Raw genomic sequence first — 26,280 nt, forward strand, 5'->3', positions numbered from 1 at the left:
TGTGCCTGCCTGCCAGAAGAGGGCACCAGATCTCATGATCTATGGTTGGGAGCCACCATGTGGTAAACAGGAATTGAACTCACGACCTTTGGAAGCCAGTGCTCTTAGCCTCTGAGCCATCTCTCCAGTCCCACAAACTGTGTTTTAATAAAAATGTAAAATCATACATCCAGGGTTTTGCTTTTTTTTTTTTTTTTTTTTTTTAATGAGTTCTTTTACTTCTGCTGCTGCAAAACAAAAGCAAACCTAAACTGACAGAACAACTTAAGATGAAAAGATTTCCTTGGGAGGATCTCAGGGGATTCAGTCTACCACCATAGGAGGGAGGCATGGTGGAGCACCCCATCAGCTGAAAGATGAGGCGCTTAGGGTGAAGGCTATTCACATTGTAGTGGACCAGGAAGCAGAGAAAGAGCATAAAAGAATGGGGGACTTCAAAGGCTGGTCTCTGGTGCCTAGAGGGCCTCACCCCCAAATGTTTCCACAGCCTCCCAAAATAGTGTCACAAGCTGGGAACAAGCATTCCAAATATGAGTCAGTGGGGGTCAGGGTCAGGTCCAAAGCACAATAGTTTGGGGGTAAGACCCACTCTTCTCTCTCTTCGGTAGAGTGCTCTCCTTGGAACCTGCTTCCCAGACCTCATGGTCGTGGCATCAGATGGGCACAAATGTGCCATGGAAACCGTAAGGCATCTGCACAGGCACCTCTGCTCGCCCCAGTTCTGCAAAGCTCTTGGCATCCAAGACAAGGAGAAAGTTGCTTTCGTTCTATAAAAGGAAAGCAACACTGAGTGTTCCCTCTTCATCTGAGAACCCATCTCCGCTGGTTCATACCTGGTCCTGCCACCTGCCGCAAAGCCTCACCTAGCCACCCATTAAATGTTTGCCCACTTGCTGGGCTGGATGGAAACACCAAGACTAAAGAAGTTCACGCCCTAAAGCAAAAAAAAAAAAAAAAAAAATAAGGCTGTTCGTGCCAATCCTCCCCATAAGACATCTTTGAGTCTAACAATATTTCTACTTGGCTCTTTCCAGTCTTGAAAAGTACATGGAGATTCTTTTTCCCAAATTAGAAATGTTTCCATTTTTGTGTTGCTTAGGAGCTGGTACAAAGATCAGCATTGTAAGTCAGGCTGGGGTTTATGCAGACCTAATTACTAGAGTGCTAAGTGCATGGAATAAGCCCCCGGCAGACATAACTAATTGATCACAGCCTTTTTTGTTTTTTTTTAACTAAACCATTAAAGGGCTCCTCACCCAACACCCAGGTACCACTAATAATTGATCAAAGCTGGTCTTGAGGTGAACACATTTGCTGTAAGATTGCCCAGACAAGCCAGTAAGTAGCATTAGTAAGATGCTCACCAGAGTTTATGATATTGGACATTTTTAGGTCAGTTCACTGAAATTAGAAACACAGATGATGGTATGAACGTCAGGCCAGAAGCCACCTGGTTTAAGCACTGGCTTTACCACTGTGAGATCAGACGCAAGACGCCTGCAACTTCTTGAAGTGACAACGTGCACATAAATGAAATAGTACCCCGCAATTTTTAATAACTACCATAATAGCTATGAAAGTACATTATATATAACAAATTCCTAAGAAAACATCATGCTGTTTTGATTCTACAAATAAGACCTTAAAATGTGATAAAATGTGGACTCTATGATTTTTTAAATGAAGAATGTTACACAGTAAAAAAAGGAAGAGGACAAAGAAGATGGCATAAGGCATCAAAATAAATTATGGGCTGCATCACTACATATCATGGTCCAGTAAATCAGTGCTGTACTTCTAATACTAATGACTGGGTAGTAAGCTTACCTGGTTGGGAGTGATCACCACAGAAAGTATAACCCCACTATCTTCCTCATCAGCTCCTGGCACTGGAACAAAAGTGGGCTCGGAGGGATAAAAGCCGTCCTCTCTCCAAACCTGCAAGGTGCCCGCAACACACACACAAAAGACATCTGAGGAAAAGCGACGTGAAAGTGGGGATATTCTATAGCAGTTGTCACTCACAGCATAAATTGAGCTGTCAACAGAATGCTCCAACAGTGAACACAAACCCAGCCTTGCTGCATTGAATACATGTAGGAGAAACCTCTGCTGCCTCTAGATCGCCATTTAAGAAATTTCCCATCAATCTGAAATATAGGGGTCACTACAACCTTCACCTCTAAAACTGACATCAATTTTACCATTATTCTCCCCGTTTCTTAGGTGATCCATGATTTTTAGACTTATGGAAATAGCTGAGCTGTTGGAATATTAAAGAATCCAAAGAGATAGGCTCAGAGGCAGCTCTGCAGTACGAACACTGGCTGCTCTTCCAGAAGACCTGGGTTTGATTCCCAACAGCCACATAGCAGCTCACAATTTCCTGTAACCCCAGATCCAGGGGATCCAATGCCCTCTTCTGACCTCCAGAGGCTCCTGCATACATGTGGTGCTCCCCAATATACTCAGGCATACACACGCGCGCACGCACACACACATCAAATATTAATTTTTTTTGAGAAAAATAATACATCTGAACACTACCTTAAACAAAGCAGAAATTAATTCAAAGGGCAAAGCAGGTCTTTGAAAAAAAACAAGAAAAGTGATTTTCATTACCGTCAGTGTCTTGTTCACCACGTCAACCTTAATCAGAGAATCCCCCACCAAATGCCGAAAACCACAGCCATAGAAGAAACTATACTTTTTGCCATTGAATCGGCCATAGTTGATCTGAGGAAATTCAATACCCCCTTCCTCTTCCAGGTCTTCATGGTGTAGATTTTCAGGAGAGCACCAGATCTAAGAGAGATCCCCAAAGGTTAGAAAGTGGACATTTAACTCTCTTTATCTTCTCCTACTTCCCTTTCCTTTCTTTGGTGTACGGATACACTCCTCTGCAGCTTGTGACAGGATTTGAGAGCTGAGGCTTTACGTCATCGTTCATGCTGTTCCCCTTTTCATAGTGAGGGTGCAAGTAGATGACGTTGTCAGGTGCTGTGACTAAGATGTCAAGTGGCCCAGGAAGTAGGGAGCTTCCGTATTATTCTGCTAAAAGTAAGACATGTATAGTTGCACAGGAAAGGTCAGGTCAACCCGAAAATCTCACACGTTCCACAACCATGGGCAAGTTGCACAGATCTGGCTCAAGGCACACAAAGTATGGTCAAACACAGTGCCCATCCCACCCAGCTTCTGTTAACTCTCGTGCAAACAAGTTTCCACCACCTTGCCCGAGCTCAGCCACGTGTTATGAAATCTGCAGGGCACCAAACATTCGGAGGGCAGCCAAAGGATAAAGTGACATCACTGCCCTCCCAATCCTCAGTCCAACGTCCACCAGGATCTTACCTCTCCCTCCGCCTGCTTCACAGCGCTGGCTGAAGAATAGCACAGCGGACTGAGGTTCTCTCCCTCTGGGACATCCACACTGACATCTAAGGGCAAGACAAATCTCCGAGGAAAAGATTTTGCCATTGACTTGTAGACCTGTTCGGAAGAGAGGAATGAACAGATGGGGGGGGGGGCGGGGAGTCATCTCTAGGATAACAAACTAGTAGCTTAAGTCCGGTCGTTACTAGAATTGTACAAGTAATGATTCCCGTTCGTTCATTCATTCAACAGTTACTGAGTACCTACTGCAGGCTGAGTATTGTTTAGACACTGAACATGAAATTTAGATTCTAGCAGTGGAATAGTAACTATAAAATGAAGTATTTATTAGTTAGCATCAAATAAGGAAATGATTATATAGGCAAAGGTCCCAAGGACCAGACAGTAACAAGAGAAGGCCCCTTTTTGTGTTTGCTGATTCAGAAAAGGGCCAGCTTGGCAGACTAGGATTGCTCAAAACCCACACAGTCTTGAGCAAGACCAATTTTCAAGACTAAGCCTTAGCTGCCTCCTACAAGCTGAGTTCTTCTTAGACTCCTGTATCTGATGAGAGTGTGTGAGGCTTTGCATGACACTGTGTAGTCAATAAATGCAGTTTGTGATAACGATGCGACTTTAAAAGCAATACCTGGGGGCTAAGGATGTAGCTCGATGGAACAGTGCTTGCCAAGAATGTACAAGACCCAAGGCTTAATCTTCAGTGAAAAAGAAAAAAAAAAAATCAACATCTAGGAGTCTGGAACTTCAGGGCCTGTGGTTAGCTGTGTAGGCCTGAATACCTACATGCCTGATCCCGGAACAGCCAGGTCACTAACAGGAATCTAACAGGCCACACATGGTGTCAGGACTCCTTTAGCTAGTGGAGACCAGCTGCAAGCTCGAGCCTAGCTCCATCCCAGCCTTTTTTTCATACTCACTTGGCAGTTGCGCTAAGCCTTGTGAGTCTTCCCCGTGAACTTGGATGCTGTGGACGATCCCAGGAACTTCAAAACAGCCTGAATGCTGAGATGGAGTCTAAGCAGGAGGTGCGAAGGGAGCCTGCATGGCTCCTGTGAGCACATGCTTTAAGCACACTTTTCTCTCTTGGAATATTAATAAGATAGAAAACCAACTGCACCATTTCCTTGGCCTACCTACCCAATGTCACCTCCATCTTACACAGAGACGTTTTCGCTGAGGAAAATGCAATGATGTTCTTTATTTGAATTTTTCTGAACCCTCCAGAATATTATTCTTAAGCTTCATGAAGCCTCTTTAATATTTATCTTTGATCAACATTGTTTTCTTTTGTAAAATCTTCCCTAAACAAAAAGATACTTAAGGTTGGGTCAGGTGATGCAAATCAACTATTCTTTCGAGAAGAACTACAAAAAAAAAAAAAAAAAAAAAAAAAAAAAAAAAACTGGATTAAAATGTTTAAAATAGGTGCTTGGAGGCAATGATGAGCCAATAGGGCCAAGATTTAGGAGGAAAAGAAAACCTACTGATGAACCAGGTGTTAGAGATCACTCTTTCCCTGGGGGCCCAGCAAGATGCACAAAAACATTAGTCATTGAGAAATGTAAATCAAAACCACAAACACAACTTCACACCCATTGGGATGTTTATGATTTTTTATAAATTTTTTTTGGGGGGGTGGGGGTTCTAGACAGGGTTTCTCTGTGTAGCCTTGACTGTCCCGGACTCCCTTTGTAGACCAGGCTGGCCTCAAACTCACAGAGATCCACCTGCCTCTGCCTCCCAAGTGCTGGGATTACAGGCATGCGTCATCACAGCCAGCAGCTGGATGGCTATTATTTTTCATTTAAAAAACCCAAAACAATATTGATGCTTGGATAAAGGCACTTGTTAATGCAGGGATTAGGGCCTGGTTTGAGTTGCTAGAATCCATATAAAACCAGGGTTCTCACAGCACAAACATCTATTATGCCCCAGAGTCTGCTGGGAAATGAGAGGCAGAGACAGGTGAATTTCCAAAAATTGTGATCTTCTTGCCTCAGCCCCAAGTAGCTACAATTACAGGCCTGTACCACCAGGCCCAGCATAAACTTTATTCTTTTGAGACAGGGTCTCACTATGTATCCTCAGCTGGCCTGGAACCTATAAAGATCCAACAGTCTCTACTTGGCAAGTGCTGGGATTAAAAGCATCTGCCAGTCTACATAGTTTAAACACTCTTTAAAAGGAGGAATCGCCAGGTGTGGTGGTGGTGCATGCCTTTAATCCCAGCACTCAGAAGGCAGAGACAGGCTGATCACTATGAGTTTGAGTCCAGCCTGGTCTACAAAGTGACTCCAGGACAGTCAAGGCTAACACAGAGAGACCCTGTCCCAAAAAACCAAAAAATAAAAAAATAAAAGGAGGAATCAGTGCACTTCATCACACCACTAAAATAAGGAATAAAAGCCATGTGACACTCTCAATAGAGAGGAAAAATATGAAATGCTACATCTATGCATGATGAAAATTCTTAGTAATATAGAAATAAAAAGAGAAGTCTCCCAATCTAACAAAATATACATTTAAAAAAATCTGTGGCTGGTTGTATTGGCACATGGCTGTAATCCCAAAACTTGCAAAACAAGGGCAATAAAACCAGGGTTCAAGGCCAGTTTTGGTTATACAACGAATCCAAAGCTAGCCTGCATTTCATGAGACCCTGTCTCAAAAAGATATTTATTGACAATTTATGTTTACACGCAATCTGTGCACAAATGTTTATAACAGCTTTTATCATATTCACCAAAATTGTTCTTCAATCATCGAATGGATAGTCAACTAATATAACCACTCAAGACACTATTGCTCAGTAATAATAGTAATAATAATGATAATAATATCGACACACAGCGGAGCAGTGGTGGTGTGCACCTTTAATCCCAGCATATGAGAGGCAGAAGCAAGTGGATCTTTGTGGGTTCGAGGCTAGCCTGGTCTACAGAGTGAGTTTTGCGATAGCCAAACCCTGTCTTAGGAAAAAAAACTATCAACATGCAATAAGGCATGGAGGAACTATAATTTCATACTACCAAAACCAAAAGGAAGGAGAGAAGGAAGGAAGGAAGGAAGGAAGGAAGGAAGGAAGAGAGAGAGTTGGTTTAAACTGGGTGTGGTGGTGTCTTGAATGACAGCTATAATCCTGTCACTCAAGAGGGCGAGGAAGGAAGATGCTGCATGTTCAAGACCAGCCTGGACTACAGACTTTGTGAAACATACAGAGAATAGAGACAGAAGAGTATTTAACACAATGGGTGAGCCCTAAGAACTGTGGCCTTCAGTTGGTAACAATGGATCAGTACTAGCTCATCAAATATGGCAAATGTTTTACCAATGCAAGGTATTGGGCTAGTGAGATGGTGGCTTGAAGGGTAACATGGTTTGTTGTACAAGCCCAACAGCCTGAGTTCAATTCCCAGGCCGTGCACACATACCATACATATAGTAACTATAAATAAAACAAAATTTAAAACGTTGATATTGAAGAAAGTAGGGAAAAGAAATATATAAGAAAATGTTACATGCTTTCTGCTTGTTTTTTTTTTTTTATTTAAACCTAAGTTTATACTGTTCTATACAGACAATTAATTAATATAGAGCAAGCAACATCCTTAAAAGTAAATGTTAACATCAGGCATGGTGCCACTCACCTTTAACCCAGCACTCAGAAGGCAGAGGAGTCAAGCTGTTTACCTGATCAAGCCCTTCCCCGGCTTTCCTGAGATTCTGTAGTTGGTAAACTTCTAGGCTTCTCCCATCATCCTGACAGCACATGTCAATCACAATACAGCCCTGGTCCTCGAAGGCATTGATTTGGTGAAAGGTAACAAAAGGCTTGCTGTAGTAAACTCCTGGGAGGGGCTGCAGGGCACATAAACAACACAGAGAGACACTCAGCTCTCTTTCCTCTCACCTCCTTTCAGAAATAAATCAACAAAGCTCAAATTAGGAGACTATGCACCCCACTTACAAGCAATGGTCAGTAGGGATAAAGAAAAATATCAGAATATGCACCCTACTTATAAGCCATGGCCAGGGATTTACACCCCACTCACATACCATGGTCAGTGGATATAAAAGAAGAAAAATCAGAGTATAAAAGAAAATATACTTTGATTTAAGCATTGCTTGCTTAAGTCATCTCACTTCATTTTAATCAGTGAACTGAGGCTGTTTGACACAAACGCATCTATTGTGACTAACTTAAAAGTCCTCCTGAAATGTGGTCTAATGTTTTACAGGATAAATAGGTCCTAGACTCTAATTACAAGATTAATAGAAAATACTGTTATTTATGATCCTTATTATAAATTAAGTGACTAATTGAAAAATATACTCATTATTTAATTATTTTGTAGGGAAATTGGGGTAAATTAAACTTAGGAAGCGGGGCTGGAGAGATGGCTCTGAGGTTAAGAGCACCATCTGTTCTTTCAAAGGTCCTGAGTTCAATTCCCAGCAACCACATGGTGTCCTCTTCTGGCATGCAGGCACACATGCAGGCAAAATATGTATAAATAATAATTAAATAGATCTTTTTTTAAAGTGTACTTCAATCCATTGAAAAACATCCCCCACTATTCCCCAACATGCAGCATCCACTGTGCTAATTAATAAACAGCCAAACCAACCAGCAGAAGAAAATAACACCCTTAATTAGAACCATCTTTTAAAATAATGCCCATGAAGGTGAAAAACCAACCCTGCAGAAATTCATCTTCAGGGGTTGGGGGGGCAACATTTTCATTATAATACGCTCAAATACTCAGCCTGTCCGGTGTGTTTATCCACCACATGAAATCGTGTGTTATACTGGGGCTCCCAGCTTATGCTATCAGCAAAGGCCTTTCCCCGGATTTTAGAAGTGACGATTTTCCACAGCTTCATCTTTAGAGGCTGTTCGATGAAGATTATGTAGTTTTCTGTCATCCCTAAAAGGTTTCAGGAAACAATAAGGTGTCACTTGGCAAACTAGAGTGAGCTGAAGTGTGGCAGGGAGGGGATGCATCTGAATGACTGCGCATGTTACTGCTGACCTAAGCAGATGCCATCCAGAAATACCTCGCTGTTTCTCAGCTCAACTTGACATATTTCCTGTTTCTACACAGAAAAGAGAACTGCTAGGAGTTCTTGGGTTAATGTCTTTAGTTGTTTTGTTTTGTTTTCCATTTTAAATTATTTTGGTTTAAGGCTAATAGAAAGTAGTAAATTATTAAAGTGCCACTTATGCTCAGTGCATTTATCCCTTAGTCCTTGGCTATCATCCTTTATAACACATAAAGTAAGGGTTCTGCATAAAGACTAAAACATCTCAAAGGTTAACAAAGCATTATTTTTAAAGGCTGAAACAATCTGGGAATGGTGGCACATGCCCTTAATCCCAGAACTTGGGAGGCAGAGGCAGGCGATCTCTGTGAGTTCAAGGCCAGCCTGGTCTACAAAGTGAGGCTAGAACAGCCAAGGCTACACAAAGAAGCCGGGTCTCAAAAAACCAAACCCCCCCCCAAAAAAAGCAATCTATGTAGAATATAAACTTACATACACACACACACACACACACACATCAGATCTTTTCATCTGTGACTATTATTTTACGACTTTGAAATTGACTAAAAGTTTTAATTATCAATTAATGTTTCTAGTAGCTACTTATATTTAGCATCCATTCTCTCTTCAAGCAATCTGCAGGGCAGCATAAGGAATACATGACTAAACAGAATAACTTAACTGGTATTAATGCAATTCTGATCTCATTATCACAATGCTCCTATAAATTATTAACATGACACTTGTCAAAACTAATTCTTCTGATACAGAAGCATTAAGGCAAAGCCCAGTGCAACTGTCCTCATCTCTGGACTCACCGAAGCTGTGGTAGTAGGAAGGCTTCATTGTCTCCTTGGAAGCAATAGAACACAGCACCTGTGCTCTGTGAATCGTCTCCCCAGGCTCTTTCTTCTCTGGAGGAACCCGAATAACATTATAGCAAGAACCTGGACAACAAAAGTGTTCTCCCTTTACTATTTTTACTTACATTCTAGAACGAAAGATAGCCCATGCCTTTGCAAGGGCTTGGTATTTAGTGAACATACTATAAATAGTTATTGGTAGATTAACTGATAGCATATGTTTATGTAGCTACTCAGTGAATGAATAAATATTTAGGTAATGCTGAATTATCATCCTGGTATTACAATTTGCAGTGTAAGACATGATGAACTTGCATAACACGGCCTTTCACAATCGCCATTGCTCCTTAGGAACAAAATAACCACTGTTTTTTTTTTTCCTTGATTCATTTATTCTGAAGCCATTTAATGGTCATCAATCATATTCCAAACATTATTCTAAGTGTTCTAAACGCTATATCCCAAACTCTTATATATAGTAGTACACAGAACATATAAAATAGGTTCATCTCTAAAACTCAAATTCTAATAAAACATATGAGCAAAAATGCATCCAATGGCAATATGAGCTGCATGGTAGAACAAGCCAAGAATGCAGACTGTAGTGGTTTTGTATGGGTGCGCATTCCTGTTCGCCATTCTGAATAAGGTAGTCTGGGGAAGACTTGGGAAGTCAAGCGAAGACCTGAAGAAGGTGAGGAAGATACTTGAGCATATCTGTAAAAAATATATTCTGGCAGAAGAAAGTGCATATGCAGCCAGGAACAGTTTGTAGTGTTCAAATAACAACAAAGAGGCCAGTGGAGTTCTGTGTAATAAGCAAGGAAGAGAATCTAAAAGATGAGACTAGAGAGGTGGGTGGGTTAAGAGGCCAACTGTGGCCACCATGTTGAGACAACAGGAAAGTAAGGTGAAGGAGGTATCAAAGAAACCAATTAAAAGGTTAGTTCAGCAATTTTATTTGTGAGAACACGGTGGCCATGGAAGAGATGATGTGAGGTGGTTGTGGGAGTGGCAACATGAGGTGCTGGATTTTGAAGGTATTTAGGGCAGTGCTGAGATGAATTTTTGATTAGCTGGGTGTAGGTGTGAGAGAGAAACATGACGAATTACATTCTAATTACAGGAATCTGAAGGCAGTCCAAAAGAGAGGCATCTAATGCACTGAGGAATGCAAAGGAGACCTGCCTTGCTCAGCACCTTGAATCAGATTTTGGCAGAGTCTCCCAGACTTTACAGAAACTGGAAATTGAGGTAGAGTAACAAGCATGGGCAGCCATGATTGGTGCCTGAGTTTCTCAGTGAGAGCCAGAGGCTACTGGGACCAAGCTTCCCTGGGGTCCATAGGTTCCCTGGGGTACAGATTCTCAGCCTCTTTTCAGTTCTGCTAAACCAGAATTCCTACAGATGGATGGAGCCCAGTGACCTACCCTGATAGCAAGCGTTCTAGATGATTCTTAGATGCATGAGGTTGAGATTGATGATCTAGTCACGATTTTAGGCTATATAACTAAAAATGATATTTTCATATTACAAATAAGTTTCAAAATAAACTACTTGCTTAATAGAGTTAATAAGAAGTGGATTTTTTAATAATCAAAAGTGATGGATGGAACAAAAAACAAACAAAAACCCTACAGAGTCACTATATCCATTGAACTATTTTGCCAAGAAGGATCACTGCTGTCTCCTATAATAGTTTTAAAGAATCAAGGGTAAAGAATCTGATAGTAAGGAAAACAAGTTGGGCCGAAAAGTATCGGAGACATTCTACCTGTACCTAAGCCAAAAAAACTAAAACTGCAGCATTTGCCTTAATACTAGGCCCTTCGGGAGTTGGTGTGTATGGATTAAAGAAGAAAACACAGAGAAATATGCTTATCCCTAGCCCATCTTAGATACTCAATAAACACTAGCTATAATTTTTTAGCTATTGGAACGTTCTGGAGCAGATTGGTAGCAACTTTGGAAGTGTGTAGATGATCACCAAGGTGGTATGGTGTAGAGTTGTGAATGTCATCCAGCTGTGACTCAATTTACTTTGTAGTTGTTACTGCTGTGTGACAGACAGTGGCCCTCCCTACATATCTTCTCTGCAGCATTTTACATTTCTTGATTTTACAATATAGTGTGTCTTTAAAGTTCATATACTAAAAATGCCTGCAATTCTTTTGTTGGTTTGTTTGTTTTAGGTTTTGGTTTTTTTTTTTTTGTTTTTTGTTTTTTTTTTTTTTTTTTTTTTTTTTCTGTATAGCCTTGGCTGTCCTGGATTTGCTAGGTAGACCATATTGGCCTCGAACTCACAGAGATTCGCTTGCCTCTGCCTCCCCCAAGTGCTGGGGTTACAGGCGCGTGCTACTGCTCCCAGCTCTACAATGCTTATAATACCTGAAATCACGATGGATCATAAAGATGCTGAAACCGACATCTAAGAGGCCAGGTACAAAAGGATCTCTGAGCACATACTTAATAAGAAATCGTGTATTTTAGCTTGAGTAAAGCCTCTTTGGAGGCTGCTTTCTGAACCCTTCAAATAACATTTCATGCTTATAATTTAAGCATAATGAAGCTTGTAGAAACAGTTTACTCTTGATTATATCTAAAAGTACTTCCGTCTTCACATCACCTGTTGGTCCATAGGAGTTCCCCATATTGTATGCTGTTCCATCTGGGTCGTAATGAGGGTGTGCAGTCGCTCCATTCACAGCAACAAATTTGCTCCAGTCCACCTGCAGGTTTAAGACCACTTGAGAATTGTAAACGATACACGATATATCTTTATTCACATAAATTAGCATAGACCATAGAAGCATGTCATCTATATTTAAAGTATGATGTGAGAAATCTAAAAAAGAAATTGTCTTACTGTTCAGGAAAAAGAAACAGATGAAAAACAAAACAATAAAAACCAGCAGTACCGTGGCTACCAGCACAAAGTTCAAAATAAGCATAGCAGTTACAATCAAAAATAAAATTAAAAATTTTAGTCTGAAGTGGTGTAACACACCTGTATTGCCAGTTATTGGGAGATAGAGGCAGGAGGATCACAAGTTTAAAGCCAGCTGAAGGTACATAGGGAGTTCCAGGCCAAAGTGAGCTACAGACCAAGAGCAAGACACAGTATCAAAAGCAAACTTGTCCTGATATTTTATTAATTAATGTGCCAAGGCAACCTCTAGTCTGATAGTCATTGTGTCTAGGAAGAACATGAGCCTGTCAGGGCTATTTCCCTTATACCCTGGCCTTGTGATGTTAAAACTAAGTTAGAAGTTTGGGATTGTCATTAAGAAAACCCCACAACCCATTCTAATCCCACCAGAGGGTGATGGTAGTCTAAATTACTGGGTGCCTCTGATGCTGTGGGGATAAGCCTCTGATTTCTTCTTTAGCTACCAAGATTTTACAAGGTACTCTGAATAGAAAGAAAATTAGGGTCTATGTTATTCATTTTGGGCCCACACATTACCTTTTCTGTCCTTTCCAGAGTTTCAATGTCCACTTTATTTATAAAATTGGTCTCAGTGCTCATGTAGTAGTCACCCTTGTACTGTACAAAGTTGACACTGGTGTTGTCAGTCATCGCTGTAATCAAGTAGCAGACATTGAGTGCATTCTCTCTCTCTGTCTCTCTGTCTCTCTCTGTCTCTCTGTCTCTCTCATACATATGTACACACACACACACATAGACACACACTGTATATTTTTTTCAAGGGCTGGAAAAATGTCTCAAAACTGAAGAGCACATATTGCTCTTCCAGAAGACCTGAATTCTGTTTCTAGCACCCACACAGGGCAGCTCACAACCCTCTGTAACTCCAGCTCCAGGAGATTTGACATCGTCTTCTGGCCTCGGCAGACACCCAGAATCACAGATACATATACGTAAACAAAAATATCTTTTTTTAATGTATATTTTTCAAGATTTGTATTTATAAGATACTAATTTTAAAAATGATCACTGTTATTTTAAGGGCTGCTTACTGGGTTGCTCAAACCTTGACATGAAACGTTCAAAGATATTCTTGCATGGGTCAGGGAGGGCCAGTGTGCCAAATTCTGAGATCACAATTCTATCTCCAGCACTGTTGGCCTTGTATGTGTCACTCTGTAGAAACCTGCTCTTGTATGTCACTGTGCCCTTCTCCATTTTCTGAACTGGTGAAGCAAAGCCATTCCATCAAACCAATGATTATATCTGCAAATGGGAGGAAAGAATAGAAATTCACTTATGAGTATGAAAAGCGCGGATCAAAATGAGGGGTGGAGGGTTATTCCTGCCACCTAAATATAAAGATAGTAGAGGCACCTGTCCCAGAGCCACCCAATCACTTAGAGAGCCTGAAATTAAGGAGTGACAGTTTGCCCTGTCAAAAATCTCTGTTTCCAATGGGCTAAAGTAAACTCCTATAGTGGTGAGCACACAGGTAATTATGCTCATTTCCCCATGGTTAAGAGCACAGAGAGAAAGGATGACATTTTCCAAATCAGAAACATTCATCATCTTATCTTCTTTTATTATTTTTCTTTATTATGTATTTTATTTATTATATATTTTTAAATATGGCTTCCCAAGTACATACAAACTTTTGTTTAGAAAGCAAAAGTTTTATGAATTCTTTTCTCTATTAATCCTCCCGAATGTCTCCTCTAAGAAGATGAGGAAACATTTTGTTTCCTCTACAAGACACACCATGTTATTATCCAGCATTAAAAAGGAAGGAAATCCTGTCATGTGTTACAACACAGATGAACTTTGAGAATCATTATGTTAAATGAAATAAGCTAGTCATCAAAGTACAGACACTGCATGATCTACTGATATAAGGCATATAAAGTAGGCAAGAGGCAGGAGAGCTGGCTCAGTGGGTAAAAACTGGCAAGCCTGTTACCTGAGTTTGATCCCAGAATCCACACAGCCAAAGGACTCCTGAAAGCTGTCCTCTGGCTTCTACGTGGATGCCATGTGTGAGCATTTACACATGCACACTAAATAAATGTACTTTAAATTTTAAAATAAAATATTCATGTTTATAAAAACAGTAATAAGGTGAGTTAGTGGACTTGGAGAACGGGAGAAATGACAAATCACTAGTTAACCACTTAGTTCCAATTTTGCAAGATGAGAAAATTCTGAAAATGTAGCACAATGTAAATATATGTGACACTACTGAACTGTGCAGTTAAAATGGTTGACTTGACACTAGTGAACTGTGCAGTTAAAATGGTTGACTTGACACTACTGAACTATATAGTAAAAATGGTTGATTTAACACTACTGGACTGTGCAGTTAAAATGGTTGACTTGACACTGCTGAACTGTGCAGTTAAAATGGTTGACTTGACACTACTGAACTGCAAGTTAAATTTTACATGCTGCATACTTTACCACATTTTTAAAATTCATTTATTTATTATCTATACAGTGCTCTGCCTGCATGTACACCTACAGGCCAGAGGAGGGCATTAGATCACATTCTAGATGGTTGTAAGCCACCATGTGGTTGCTGGTAATAGAACTCATGACCTCTGGAAGAACAGTCAGCGCTCTTAACCTCTGAGCCATTTCTCCAGCCCCTTTACCACATTTTTAATGTAGAGAGAAAAAATGCCCTCTTATTCCCATGATTTCAGATACCATCTTTAACAGATAGTGGGTCTGTTTCTGGGTTTCCTTTTCTGTCACCTGTTCACCTGCTCATGAACCACTGCCATAATGTTTCAATTGTAGAGGTTTTACAGGTTTTTTTAAAGATTTTGTTTATTATGTACTCATTGCTCTGACCACATATACACCTGCACATCAGAAGAGAGCATTGGATCACATTATAGATAGTTGTGAGCCACCATGTGGTTGCTGGGAATTGAACTCAGGACCTCTGGGAGAACAGTCAGTGCTCTTAACCTCTGAGCCATCTCTCCAGCCCCAGTTTTACAGATTTTTAATGTCTTGTAGAACACTAATAATTTTCATTTTCACTGTGGTCTTGATAATTCTTGCATATTTATTTCTCCATATGAACTTTGATAACAACGAATCTAATTCCCTGTGAATAGCTTGCTGGAATTTTTACTAATATATTGTACTTATAAGAAATGGGAAATGATAATCCCAGCACTCGGGAGGCAGAGGCAGGTGGATCTTTGTGAGTTCAAGGCCAACCTGGTATACAAAGCAAGTCCAGGACTTGAAGGCTACACAGAGAAACACTGTCTCGAAAAACCAAAAAACAAAACAAAAGAAAAGAAGAGAAAAAAGAAATGGGAAATGAACCTTTAAAATGCTTTCATTCTGTTCAAGAACAAGAGATGATTTTTCCATTGGTCCAAATGTGCCAAAACCCTGAACCTCTTCCCTGGATATAGAAAAAACATTTGTAAATTCAATAAAAAGATATTCATTTAGAAAATAGCTATGGTCTTTAAAATTTTGCTATGAAAAGCACAATGTGCAGAAGTTTTGGGAACGCTGTAGTGGATTGCAAGACTAAAACCTAAGGAAAATACATTGTTGTCAAGTGTTGCTAAGTAAATGCTTTGTTGTATGTTGAAAGCCCAATGAAAGAAGTATCTGTTATTTACAACCTTTGAAACAAATGTTACCAATGTTTGCCTATTTCGGTGAATTTAATTCATTTTTCTAGGCTTTTCTCAAGGTTTTCATGGTGTTGTGTAGGACAGAAGACATCTCACCCTTTGTGATGGACTTACTTCTGAGAGTGCCTGTTAAAACATCAGAGGCACTTACAGCAGTGTGTCACCATACTTGAAAACATTTCCATTTATTGTATCTGGGAGGAGGCTTTTTACCCTTAATTTGAAAATTGCTTAAGCTTAAAAGATATTTCAGTCAAAATTGTCTTTTAATAAAGCAACAGAAAGATGAAAAAAAAAAAAAAAAGAAAAAGAAAAAACATTTGTAGCAATTCCCAATTTAGCCTTACTATTTTAGCATAAAGATACAAGCATAAAGAGGGAGATGAGATATTACATATTCATATGTATATCATGTGTATATCATATTAAGAAACTATCTGTTAAGTCAGATTTTCCTGTAATATTTTATGAGAAACAGGTGGTAAATTTCTTTTTCTTTTTTTTCTTTTTTTTTTTTTTTTGAGACAGGGTTTCTCTATGTAGCCTTGGCTGTCCTGGACTCGCTTTGTAGACCAGGCTGGCCTCGAACTCACAGCGATCCGCCTGCCTCTGCCTCCCGAGTGCTGGGATTAAAGGCGTGCACCACCATGCCCGGCTAAATTTCTTTTTTTCTTTTCTTTATTTTTTTGTTTGTTTTTTGAAACAGGGTTTCTCTGTATAGCCTTGGCTGTCCTGGACTCACTTTGTAGACAAGGCTGGCCTTGAACTCACAGTGATCCGCCTGCCTCTGCCTCCCGAGTGCTGGGATTAAAGGCGTGCACCACCACACCTGGCTCAGATGGTAAATTTCAACAAGAAGACTTCCCAGCACCTGTGAGAAATTCTACAATTATTTTTCCTGAGGCAATTACTAATGTGACATGGGTACCTTTCCTAATGATGAGCCAGCTTTGCATTCTTGGACTTAATTCCACCTTATCTTTGTGAATTTTATTTGTAATGTGATGTTAGATTGTGTTTGTTAATAATTCATTGGTGTCAAATTACTGTTTTATATTTTGTTCTTTTGTATATGTGTTTATAAATATAATTAGTCTGAGGTTTCCTTTATTGCATTGTCTTTATATATTGAAATGAGGTTCCTTCACAAACTCAATTGGGACATCTCCTTCTATTTCCAGTGGCCTAAGATAATTTATAAAGCAATATCAGGCTACCTCATATATAAATTTTTGGTAGAATCATCTTTGAAATAATCTGAGCCTTGTGCCTTAAAAAAAAAAAAAGTATATATATATATAAAATAGGTGCCTCTATTTCAGCTGCCATTGACACCTGCAAAATCTTACAGTTTTTTTTTTTTCTGTTTCAATGGCCACTCCTTTGTTGTCTCTTATTTTTTATTTATCTATGCTTTCTCTTTGTTTTCCCTCTGTTATCTATTGGTTTGTGTACTTTGACTTTTCTCCACTTGCAGCCTCTACCCAGGCTGCCATCCTCCTCTCCACCCACTGCACTCTGACCTCTAAAGGAACTTCTTCTTACAGGCCTCTTCCAGCAGCTGGCTGGGGTGCTCTGCTGCCCTTCATGCATGCAGGATATTCAGTGAACACAGGGCTCAGCAAATTGAGATGTATTTGGAGGGAAAGGAGGGAAGAAAACAAGGACTTAACTCTGACAGAACTATGTTCATTTCTGTAAAATGAAGCGAGTTCTGTGGATGGATGCAACAGTAGTCGCACAGCAGGTTGAGCGAACTCAATGCCACTGAACTGTACCCTTGTAAATACGCATAATGGTAAGCGTATGCTAAAAATATATTGCCCAATTTTTAAAAGGTAATAATCCCTGGAATATTGAGTCATTAAAACTAACGACCAGCTCTGTTTTGTAGCAGCATAAAGGTATGGCAGTGTGAATTTCTAGGTGTGGATGTCTGTGTATACACATATGCCACAGAACATGTGCAGAGGTCAAAAAATGACGCACTGGAATTAGTTCTCTCATTCAGCTGTGTGAGCTGCACTCAGCTCCTCAGGCTTGTTAGGAAACACCTTTACTCACTGAGCTAGCTTGCTGCTGGGATAACAGAAAATTTTAGAAAGCAGAACAACAACTCCACTGATGATTGCAATTCTTATTGAGTTTGGTTTGGATGGCTTGGTTTTATTTTATGTGCACTAGAGTTCTTGCTTTCACGTATATATGTGCACCACATGCATGCCAGATGCCCAGGGAGGTCAGAAGAGGGCATCAGATCCCCTGGGACTGGAATTACAGGTGGTTGTAAGTTATCATGTGGGCCCTGGAACTTGAACTCAGGTCCTCTGCAATAGCAGCAAGTACTCTAAGCATCTGAGCCATCTCTCCAGACCCCAGGATGGTTGCAATTTTAAAAGTAAGTGCATGTGGGCAGGCGTGGTGGCACACGCCTTTAATCCCAGCACTCGGGAGGCAGAGGCAGGTGGATCGCTGTGAGTTTGAGGCCAACCTAGTCTAACAACCAAGGCTGGGGAGATGGCCCAATAGTTAATAGTTCTTGTGGCTCTTACAGAAGACATGTGTTCAGTTCCCTGCATCCACATGGTGGCTCACATCATCCATAACTCCAGTTCCTGGGGATCCGACACCCTCTTATGACTCAGCGGGCACCACGCATATACATGATACATATACTTTACAAGTAGACAAAACACTCATACAAATAAAATAAATGATAAACAGGTCACTAAAAAACAACAAAGGAACAAAGGAAACGGGCACTAGCGACAATAGTACAATGCAGAAAACTGGCAATACAGTCAGCCTTGGTGTTTTTAAAGTGAGAAGTCACAGGAGAAGTCAAAGAAAGTGAGATCTGAGATCAGAAAGACAGAGTCAGCCCTGGAAGATGAGGGAGGACAAGTAAGAGATCATCAATGCCAAGATATGAACAAAGCCATGAGGAACTGAAAGAGGTCATTGTGACTGGGAGGTTCAGGGTGGCAGAGAAAGAAGAAGGAGGTGAGGGCTGTGCCCTTCCTTCAGGACCTTGTGGTGAAATACCTCAGTAGTCTCACAGAGAACCTTGCGTGGCATAAACCCAAAGAAAACTTCAAAGTCACAATTTGAGCTGGAAATGAGAGCAAAATGGTTTAAAAAAAAAAAATTATTTTCCCTTCTCTAGGCAACAATTTCCCCTATCTGAAACCACAGGGCCAGAGGGGCAGTAGTCACCTCAGGGAAGAAAGAGAGTTGAGTGCATAGTCTGAAGGCTCAAACCACACATTCTCCAAAACCTAGGCTTACTTGTCCTTTCCAAACTCGAATTTCCCAGGTCCAACTCGAAGTAGATAGCCATTGAGCCATTCAGGAATGTGTCCTCGGACCTGAGCAGAGACGGTGCTCAGAGTCTCCTCCACTGTGCTCAGCAGTGGCGCGATACACGGCAGACTCTGCCGTGGTCCCAACATGGCTTTCTGGTGAGAATCCCCTATGTGCTTCTTCAAAACTGTGAAAGAGAAGCAAAATGCACACGTGTACACACACATAAACAAGTATGGATGTATGTGCACACACACACACATATACACACACATACACACACAATATTCACACACACATACACACACACATACATACACTACATACACATACATACACACACACATACATACACTACATACACACACACATACACACACATACATACACTACATACACACACACATACACACACACATACACACACACATTGTTACAGGATCTCTTGTTAACAGGCTTATTCCTCCAAATTCCTCTCTTTTCTTCCTCATTCTCTCTCTCTCTTTTTTTTTTTTTTTTTTTTTTTTTTTTTGTCAAGGTACCAACATGCATTCTCCATTCTGAAATTCTGAACCAGAACAATCCGTAGCCACAAGAGTAAAATCCTATCCTATAATCAGGAGCAGAGCATCATCCCTGTTACTTCATGCTTAAAAGACTTCACAAGCTAGCATTCACAAGTACAGAGAGGTGTGGTCAAATATAACTTTAGTTATAACAAAGTTATTTGTAACTTTGGCTACAATCCTTTACATCGTAGACATTATCAATGGTACAGGAGTCTAGACTAAGAAAAATTAACAGATAAACTTATCCAAAGACAAGAGATCTATGTTCTTTTGGCGATTTATTTTATAGTATATGATTCAATTTCTTTGAAATATTAAATTTGGAGCACACGTGACCTTATGCTTTCCTAAATATAACCATTCAGTGAGGCCCAGCTCTTTCTTATTTTTCCAAAAAACATTCATTTCACCCTGAATGCCCCTCCCGAAGCCTCTCCCTAAGAAAATGACAGGTGAGGATGTGGACCGGTGGCAAAGTGCTTCCCCAGCTTGTACAAGGCCCTGTGTTGGATTCCAACACTGAAAAATAAAATAAAACACACAAGAAGAAGGTTTGGCAGTTGTGGTGCAACACAACTGTAATCCCAGCACTCAAAAAGTAAAGGAGGAGGAGTAAAAGGGGCCAGCCTGGGCTAACAAGGAAGACCCTGTCTCAGAAGGGGAGCGAGCAGGGAGAAGTGGAAGGACCATAAGGTAGCTCAGCCAATAAATCAGTTGCTAGATACAACCCCAACACCCACATAGTGAACTACAATAACAAAACACTGGGCGCAGCAGCAAGCCTTGTTATCCTAACGCTGGGAGAGTGGAGGAGTCCACTGTTTACTGGCGAGCCGATCCAGCTGTGATTAGCTTCAGGGTCAAGGAGAGATCTTATCTCAAAAAATAAAGGTGGGAAAAAAATCGAGGAAGACAACTGCTCTCACCTCTACATCTGTGGAGAGGGGAGGGAAGCAAATTCTACCTATTGCTCAAGATCTGACTCAAATGTTAGGCCTTGTCTTCCTTTAAAGACTATGGCTAGAGAGTCTAGGTTCAAATCTTAAGTTTCTTCCAAAAGGTTTTCGACCTTACTGTGCCTTTTCTTCTTTTCTAAGACAGAGAAAAAAAAAAAAAAACTCTTATCATGCCTAAGGTTATAAGTGACCTTGCAAGTTTATGGAAAGCTTTAGAACACAATACGTAGCCCCAAAATGTTTAGTGTTGATTATCTAACTTTTAATGATCAATACAATAAGATGCACTAAGGGTTTTCTTTTTTTTAATTATCTTAGTTTTTTTCAACAGAGAGCCAGACACTGCTAAGAGACTGAAAAGCCTCCAAACTCAACAAGAGGAACTTGTTGCCCAGGGGGTCAGATGAGTCATTCCAGCATCATGTCTCTGTCCTGTCTGAAAATTATTTGCAACAAAAATATAACCCATTACTCTCTGTTACCGGAGCAGAAATACCAAGTCCTAAACTACATTCCACACCTAATAGTACATAAGTCTCTGGGGTTCAGCAGGCAGGTGTACTGAAAAGCAGGAGCAATAGGTACTACTAGAGGTACTAAGAAAATGCTTTGACTTACACCCATCGGAATGGCTAAGATCAAAACTCAAGCGACACTACATGCTGGTGAGGATGTGGAAAAGGGGGAACACACCTCCATTGCTAGTAGAAGTATAAACTTGTACAACCACTTTGGAAATTAATCTGACACTTTCTCAGAAAAATGGGAATAGCTCTACCTCAAGACCTGGCTATAGCACTCCTGGGCATATATCCAAAAGATGCTCTACCATACAAGGGCACTGGCTCAACTATGTTCACAGCAGCTTCATTCATAATAGCCAGAATCTGCAAACAACCTAGATGTCCCTCAACCAAAGAATGGATAAAGAAACTGTGGTACATGTACACAATGGAATACTACTCAGCTATGAAAAAAACAAAGAAATCATGAAATTTGCAGGCAAACAAATGGAACTAGAAAAGACCATCCTGAGTGAGGTAACCCAGATGCAGAAAGACACCCATGGTATGTACTCATTTAAAAGCAGGTCTTACCCATATAGAACAGGATAAACATACTACAATTCACAGACCAAAAGGTAAGTAACAAGGGAAGATGATTAAATCTCACTCGGAAGAGGAAATAGAATAGAGAGTGAAAGTGGCTAAAGAGAAGGAACAAGGTAGGAGAGGGAGCGCAGAGAGAAATGAAAGTGGAGATCAGAGCTGGGGACAACAGGGGCAGAAGGACAGAGGGCCTGCAGAGAGGAGAGAAACCATAGGTGGAGGCATCTCTGTGACAAGCTGGAGGTCCAGGACAGGGTAGGCTTCTGGGAGGATATGGGGGTGACTCTATCTGAGACTGCTAGTAGTAGGGGTCATGGAGTCTAAAGGTCACCCTCTAACCAGACAGGGCTCCTAGTGGAGGGAGGGGAACACTAACCCACCCACAAAGACTTCGACCCAAAACGTACCCTGCCTATAAGATGTGCAGGGAGAAAGATAGAGCAGAAATTGAGGGAATGCCCAACCAATGCCTGGCCCAACCTGAGACCCACCCCATGGGAAAGAGACTGACACTATTAACAATAGTCAGGTAAGCTTGCAGACCGGAGCCTAGCATAGCTGTCCTCTGAGAGGCTACACCCAGCAATGGATCCAAGCAAATATGGAGACTCACAGCCAAACATTGGGCAGAGTCTAGGGAGTCTTATGGAAAAGTGGGGGGATGGACAAAAGGATCTGGAGGTGACAGGAGCTCCACAGGAAGCCCAGAGAGGCTTTCGAAGACTGAAGCACCAAGCCAAGATCATGCATGGACTGGACCTAGGCCCCCTACACAGATATAGAAGATGGGCAGCTCAGGCTACATGTGGGTCCCCTAGTAAGGGAAGTGAGAGCTATCTATGACATGGACTCAGTTGCTTGCTTCTTAATCACTCTCCCCTGGTGGGGCTGCCTTGCCAGGCCACAGGGGAAGAGGACAAACTCAGTCCTGACACAAGTTGATGAGCTGGGGGGAGCGTCCTCTTTTCTGATGAATAGGGGAAAGGGAATGGGAAGGGGAAGGGGGAGGAAGGGTGGGTGGGACTGGAAGGAGAGGAGGGAGGGGCCTACAATCAGGATGTAAAGTAAATAAGTCAATAAACCAATAAAATGTCAAAGATTTTAAAAAAAGTGCTTTGAAAAAAAAGGTAAAGAGAAATCTAGACTTATTTTACTCTCCCCAGTGGTGAATTTATCTGATTCTCCTTTTAGATTAAAATTCCCTGATAAAAAGCAGATTAGCATCCGGGCAGTGGTGGTGCATGCCTTTAATCCCAGCACTCGGGAGGCAGAGGCAGGTGGATCGCTGTGAGTTCAAGGCCAGCCTGGTCTACAAAGTGAGTCCAGGACAGCCAAGGCTACACAGGGAAACCCTGTCTTGAAAAACCAAAATAAATAAATAAATAAATTAATTAATTAAAAAGTAGATTAGCTATTTCACATAGAGTTCAAGTGAACAGCCCAACTAGATACACACGAATTGGAAGTATTCCACATTTTGTCTTTGTACCATATGCATGCCCGGTACCCTCAGGAGTCAGGAAGGAGTGTTGGATTCCCTGGGGCTGGAGTTAAGAATGGTTATGAGCCACCATGTGTATACTGGAAATCAAACCCAAGTCATATGGAACAGCAGCCAGTGTTCTTAAGCCCTGAGCTGTCTCTCTCTGGCCCCTGCATTTTAGATATTTACGTTATCTGTATGCTCTACCCTCCACGATCCTGACGATCTCATACTTGATATGGCTGCCACCATCTCCCTACACCTGTTTCCACTCTTGGCTATTTTAACATTTGATTATGGTTTTCACTTTGCTGCCCTCTGACTATGCTGCTTTCTGTCAGCTTCCTTATGCGTTAGCTGGCAACCTTAGGCAAGCATCTTAACCCCATCGAACCTCAAGTTTTTCCAAGATAAAATAAGGATTAACAGAGGTTAATGATTCCTGCTTCTATCTATCATCGTATTTAAATATAATGATACTTTGCAAATGTTAATCTCCTCCTCCGATCCTGTCCCTCTTATCACCACATAAATGTCGAGGTATATAACCTTGGACCTTTACTCTTTAATTCCAACTTTTTCCCTTAGCGATTGCATCTTGGCTCTTAAATTCTCCAGTTATGTCTTAGACGACTCTTCGATCTCTCTCTTCTCTTCTGAATCAGTTCTTCCGCCAGCAAACATCTCCCTTCACTGTCTCTGTGGGCGCGGAATTCATCTTGTTCACTGCCCTTACAACGCAGTTCTGACCACAGTGGCACAGGCCAGTAGGGGGAATTTGAAAAAAAGATGACTTCCGTGGTCTATGCACAAATTTCCCAGGCTCAAAATTCTGCATGAGTCACTTTATTTCCGCTAGTCTCTCCTTCCTGGGACTACACACTGTTTCCTAGCCTAGGCCCATCTTCCTCAGCACTGCTGCCTCAGCTCCTCCTTCCTGTGTGTCACCTCCTTCCCACTGCCTAACTCAGACCCTTGACTCTTAACTGGATGAACAACAGCCTCCCAATTGGAGGAGAAGCTGCAAAGAGAGACTCGGTGAGGAATGAAGCTTCTTCTACACACCAGAGCTTTCTCCTAAGTGAGTGCCTTGAGCCCTTTGGCCATCTTAAGGGTTAGAGACCTCAAACGTTTGCCTCCAGCTCTACATACCTCATCAGGACTTGAGGTCCTCATGTATCTGGATGAGCAGGGAAGATGGCTTTCCACCAGTGTAATGATAGGAAGAAGGCAGAGAAGCACTATGACTAAATTAAGTGTCCTACATATGAACCTGGCTACATCATTTACTCCTCCATTACGCAACCACCCACTTGTCATTGTTGGAACTGCCTGACCAGGCACCTGAAGGCCTTGCACGGTCTCAGCCCACGCTAGCTGTTCACGCCAGCCTAACTGAACTACTCCCCAGCCTCTTCTCAAGGCCTTTCTTCACCTAGGCTATTTCCTAGCTCCTCCACATGAAATTTGCATATTTAACTTAGGCTTCAAGCTCCAGGGTCCCGGCCAGCCGCTTCCTAAGCGCTGCATTCCCATTTCCTACCTGCAGGTAGCTGTCCTGGGCTCCTTACCTTGCTGTTTTGTATGATAAAGATAGGCGCACTTTACAACCTAGCAGTACTCCTTGAATACAAAGTCTAGCCAGTCCTCCCTCTCCTAGCACCTAACACGTTGCCTTACATAGGGCAGCACTAAGGGATTAGATAACTTTATAATTTACTGTGCATATTGGAGACATTTCTGGCAGTTCTATATCAACTAATTGCTGAAAATAAATTCTGGAAGTAGTAGCTATAACTAGAAAACTACAAAATGAAACCCGTAGGGTTTGAGACAGTTTCCCAGAATGCAAATAGGAGAACCAAACATTTATAGCAGACCACAAAGTAATGGTTTTCAGTTGGGAAAAAAATCAGAATAGAGAAAAGCCCTTCCTATGTGGCATCCAATATCTCTAGACTCAATCTCGCCCCAGTGCGTCACGGTAACTGGGTGAGCGCAGTGGCTGTTTCCATAATGAATACAACAACTCTGTGGTTGGCAAACCAAGCCTTCTTTCACTTCTTCCCCCTTGGCGTGCTGCCTGCATCACACAGAGGGAGAAGCTGTCTCAGCCTGAATAATCCTCGGGACTCAGGCACAGCAGTCCTACTGCCACTAGGTAAGAAGAGGGCCAGGAGAGGAAGGGGTAGAGGGGCGGTCCCTACCTGGAAGCCGGTCCATCGCCACAGAAAGAGCCGCCACTGCAGTGCCAGGAAGGCTGCTGAGGAAGCAGAGTAAGAATTACGAAAATGTATTTAACTCAGTTCAGGGCCGGCAGCAGGTCTCAAGGGTGTCCCAATCCACAGCCACTGGCCTTAAGTAAATAATGAGCCCGGGTTGTCCCTGGATCTGTGACAAAATGCGACTGGGGAGGGGGGCGAGGGAAGAGGAAGGCAGGGGTGGGGCCTCAAAGCACTGCTAAGCTTAGTCTCAGTGCTATGCCAAGTATCCTAACCAATTATAAATAAATCTTTGACACTAAAATCAGACAAAAAATAGTCTCCCTCCTTAACCATCCCTTTCTGGAATGTTCCCCCACCTGTAGTTAAGTCCATGGAACCGGAGTCAGGGGTTCATTACACAACGTCTCTCCTCTGAATGGCTGGGACAAAGAATAAAGTCCAGATTTAGCCTGGCAGGCAACAGGTGGCCCTTCCCCCTCATCTCATCCCTCTTCTCTTACATCCATTAGTTTTATTACAATCATTCTCTCAGAATAAAGTAGAAACAGGACACCATGAAAATATATAACGATACATGATTTTATTAGTTTAACAAGTATCTTTGAAAATCTAAATAGCAAATATTGCTAGGATACAAAAATACCAAGAAATAGAATTTAGCACTGAATTCCTCCTCCCCCTCCCACCATTTTTTTCTCTCTTTTAATCCCAACAATCTAGAAGCAGAGGCAACTGGAAC

The 26,280-nt window shown here is 41.5% G+C and overlaps 1 protein-coding gene across 1 annotated transcript; it reads right to left on the reverse strand.

Annotated features, from left to right (window-relative positions):
* Positions 1–349: 349 nt before the first annotated feature.
* Positions 350–25,663, reverse strand: Bco2 (beta-carotene oxygenase 2). The gene is given in 13 exon segments (XM_051156411.1): positions 350–767; positions 1,828–1,938; positions 2,623–2,805; positions 3,355–3,492; positions 7,087–7,254; positions 8,164–8,324; positions 9,258–9,386; positions 11,929–12,031; positions 12,769–12,884; positions 13,284–13,449; positions 13,452–13,497; positions 19,185–19,386; positions 25,524–25,663. Coding segments are annotated over 13 exon segments (1,653 nt in total). The 5' UTR covers positions 25,540–25,663; the 3' UTR covers positions 350–653.
* Between the last annotated feature and the right edge of the window lie 617 nt (positions 25,664–26,280).

This window comes from Acomys russatus, chromosome 14 (assembly GCF_903995435.1).
Source record: "Acomys russatus chromosome 14, mAcoRus1.1, whole genome shotgun sequence".
NCBI lineage: Eukaryota > Metazoa > Chordata > Mammalia > Rodentia > Muridae > Acomys > Acomys russatus.